We start from the raw sequence: 2,329 nt of genomic DNA, 5'->3' as shown, positions 1-2,329 counted from the left end.
AACTAGTCAACTAAACTGTTCAGATTGTATGCCAAAGCTGTCCACTTTACCACTTACCTTATAAAATTGGTATTTAATAGTTGTTCAAAAATGGAAATCCAAAACTTTGGTTTTAAAGGACCTGAGACTATTAGAAACGAGTTATTTACCATTTTTCTGAATTTAGTGTGCAAGTATTTATTATTCGACTATCGAAATATAAAAGAATATGTTTTGTTATACGAAATTTTAATTGTGTTTAGGAAAATTTGTTATTTATAAATGAAATGCAATTTGTATAAAGCTTTCCTTTCAATTTGATAAAATGTTAATTAGTGGTGAGATAGCTCATAATCTCGTAAGAGGCAACGAGACTTGAAATCAAAGTGCAAGAAAAATATTGACCAATTGAAATGCGAAATACATGCACTAAACTTTCATCCAAATTTATATACACAAGCGTCTACAAGCGTTTTGTATTTATTTTACGAGAAATCAAAACAAACCACTTGTTGAGTTTCCAAGAATCGTGAGTAATATGCAAACAAAGAACACCCTCGTCTTCTCAAAAATTCTTGATGAGAACATGTTCTTCCAGCGAAGCATCCACTTGACTCTAATGCCGATCCATGCTTATTTCATGACCTCTTGGTGAAGTGTTGAAGCAGATATACACAAGCACACGCACAAATATTTATCTACTTGGATCTGTAATAATGCCGTGGTCATTTCTGTTGTGTCGTAATAATAATATCGTAAAATAAAATTTTATTACATCACGTTTGACCTTTCTCTGCTTCTCCTTCCTTATGCTTCGCTTGTTGTTTTAATGGCTGTAATGTTTCGTGGCGTCTTTAATGCGCGTGTAATTTCTTTAAAATGCATCACGTGAACAATGTTTTGTGGAAAAGTGTTCTCCATGGATTTATTCACCTTACTTAGGCGGTTAAAAGAAAACAATTTCAAGTTGAAGCAAAAAACAAGTATTTATTACATGAAATTAAAGGAAAAAAACATTAACCTCGCTAGTGAAATGCTCCAAAACATGATACAATCTTCATATTACGTAAATTCTATTGAATGAGCGCCTGAACACTGCTACAAGTGACCTTTTGGCAACGCACAATAGTAACTGCAAGTTAGTGAAAAAATAATTACTAGAGCGAAGAACGCTTTTAGTGGCACCACTTACTTTCACATATTGCTCGCACCAAGTTACAGCGAGTTACATCGCGCCAGCTGGCACCAACTCGGGCTCGGCACTGAGTGTTGAATGCGGTCAAGCTCTCTTCCGGGTTTGGAGTGGGTCTGCTGCCTTCGGTTTCCTGACAGCGCTGTAGAATGCTCGCACAAATTGCACGATCCTGGTCCGTGTTGCAGGCTTCAGTACTGAGCAGATAAAAAACTGCTAACATGAGAAGGACATAGGATATTATAAGTGTGTTTTGGAGAGTTTGAACTTAGACTTCGAAATTCACCTAGGAAAAAGAGCACTAAAAACTGTTTCTTCATTTTGAATTAACTTTAAAGAATGCATCAGATAACAGCGGCTCGACTATTATTTATGAAGATATTTTTCCAGATTTTGTTGAAATACTTGAATTTAATTTTAAACGATTTGGGTCACAGCTGTTTTCTTTTGATGCGTACTAAATATTCTGCATTGTAATAATGGGAACTACACTTTTCCATTCACGCATCTGCCGACTACAGTCTTTTTGTCTCATGTTAAAGGTTATCTTTTAGATAGTATACAGGGTGAGTGTAGGTAAACATACTTAGGTCATTTTAAGCTCTCTGGATGATCTGAATTTTGAAATTATTATAAGAATCATCATCTGTAGGCTAATAAACTTAGGAGTCCACTTCACTCTTTCAAGATGAGTTGAACTGTTTTTGAAAATATATTTATAAAAAACTACATTTATTTTTTATTTTTTAAAAAGTGATTAAAGTATTGAGATTCGTTAACCTATTCCGAATAAAAAAAAAAAAACATTAGACTAAAAGCATCCAGTGATTCTTGAGCAAAACAATCCAGGGGGATAAAACACTGACGGAGCGGAATATTCATAAAAACTACAGATGACGATAAGAGTATATTTAAGGAACTTACTCAACTCTCGAAAACGACATATATTTTTTAAAGAATCCATTCACGGAGAATACACCGGATTTGCAAATTTTGGAAAAAGAAAACTCTATATTTATTAAATCGCTTATATTTTGATTTTGTCAAAGAGGCAATAGGCGAGATTTCTTGATCAAAGTGTTATGCCTTGAGATTAAGATAAGGGAGAATTATAGGCTCGGTGTGGACGATAGAGTTTTGTTTTATATATGTATATTA

At 34.0% G+C, this 2,329-nt stretch overlaps 1 protein-coding gene across 2 annotated transcripts; it reads right to left on the bottom strand.

Annotated features, from left to right (window-relative positions):
• Positions 1 to 1,005: 1,005 nt before the first annotated feature.
• LOC108968989 lies at positions 1,006 to 1,536 on the bottom strand. Of its 2 annotated transcripts, none has more exons than XM_018933412.1 (3): positions 1,458 to 1,536; positions 1,172 to 1,384; positions 1,006 to 1,111 (listed from the first exon to the last, which is right to left on the bottom strand). In XM_018933412.1, exons 1-3 carry the CDS (start codon positions 1,489 to 1,491, stop codon positions 1,053 to 1,055), a joined length of 306 nt encoding a protein of 101 aa, XP_018788957.1. In that variant the 5' UTR covers positions 1,492 to 1,536; the 3' UTR covers positions 1,006 to 1,052. The 2 variants fall into 2 exon arrangements, with proteins under 2 accessions (XP_018788957.1, XP_018788956.1); XM_018933411.1 differs by having other exon boundaries at positions 1,172 to 1,387; positions 1,458 to 1,534.
• Between the last annotated feature and the right edge of the window lie 793 nt (positions 1,537 to 2,329).

The sequence above is a fragment of the Bactrocera latifrons genome, unplaced genomic scaffold (genome assembly GCF_001853355.1).
Source record: "Bactrocera latifrons isolate USDA-ARS-PBARC rearing strain unplaced genomic scaffold, ASM185335v1 scaffold_236, whole genome shotgun sequence".
In the NCBI taxonomy this organism is placed as follows: Eukaryota; Metazoa; Arthropoda; class Insecta; order Diptera; family Tephritidae; genus Bactrocera; species Bactrocera latifrons.
The sequence above is the reverse complement of the archived record's forward strand: the minus strand, read 5'-3'. Positions and strand labels throughout refer to the sequence as shown.

What these genes read in the sequence shown, in the direction of transcription:
- LOC108968989 (XM_018933411.1), bottom strand. Translation starts at nt 1,491, where the DNA reads ATGAAGAAACAGTTTTTAGTGCTCTTTTTCCTAG. An exon ending in TTTAGTGCTCTTTTTCCTAG is followed by an intron (nt 1,388 to 1,457) that starts GTGAATTTCGAA and finishes TTCTCATGTTAG; the next exon opens with CAGTTTTTTATCTGCTCAGT. An exon ending in GGTGCGAGCAATATGTGAAA is followed by an intron (nt 1,112 to 1,171) that starts GTAAGTGGTGCC and finishes ACTAACTTGCAG; the next exon opens with TTACTATTGTGCGTTGCCAA.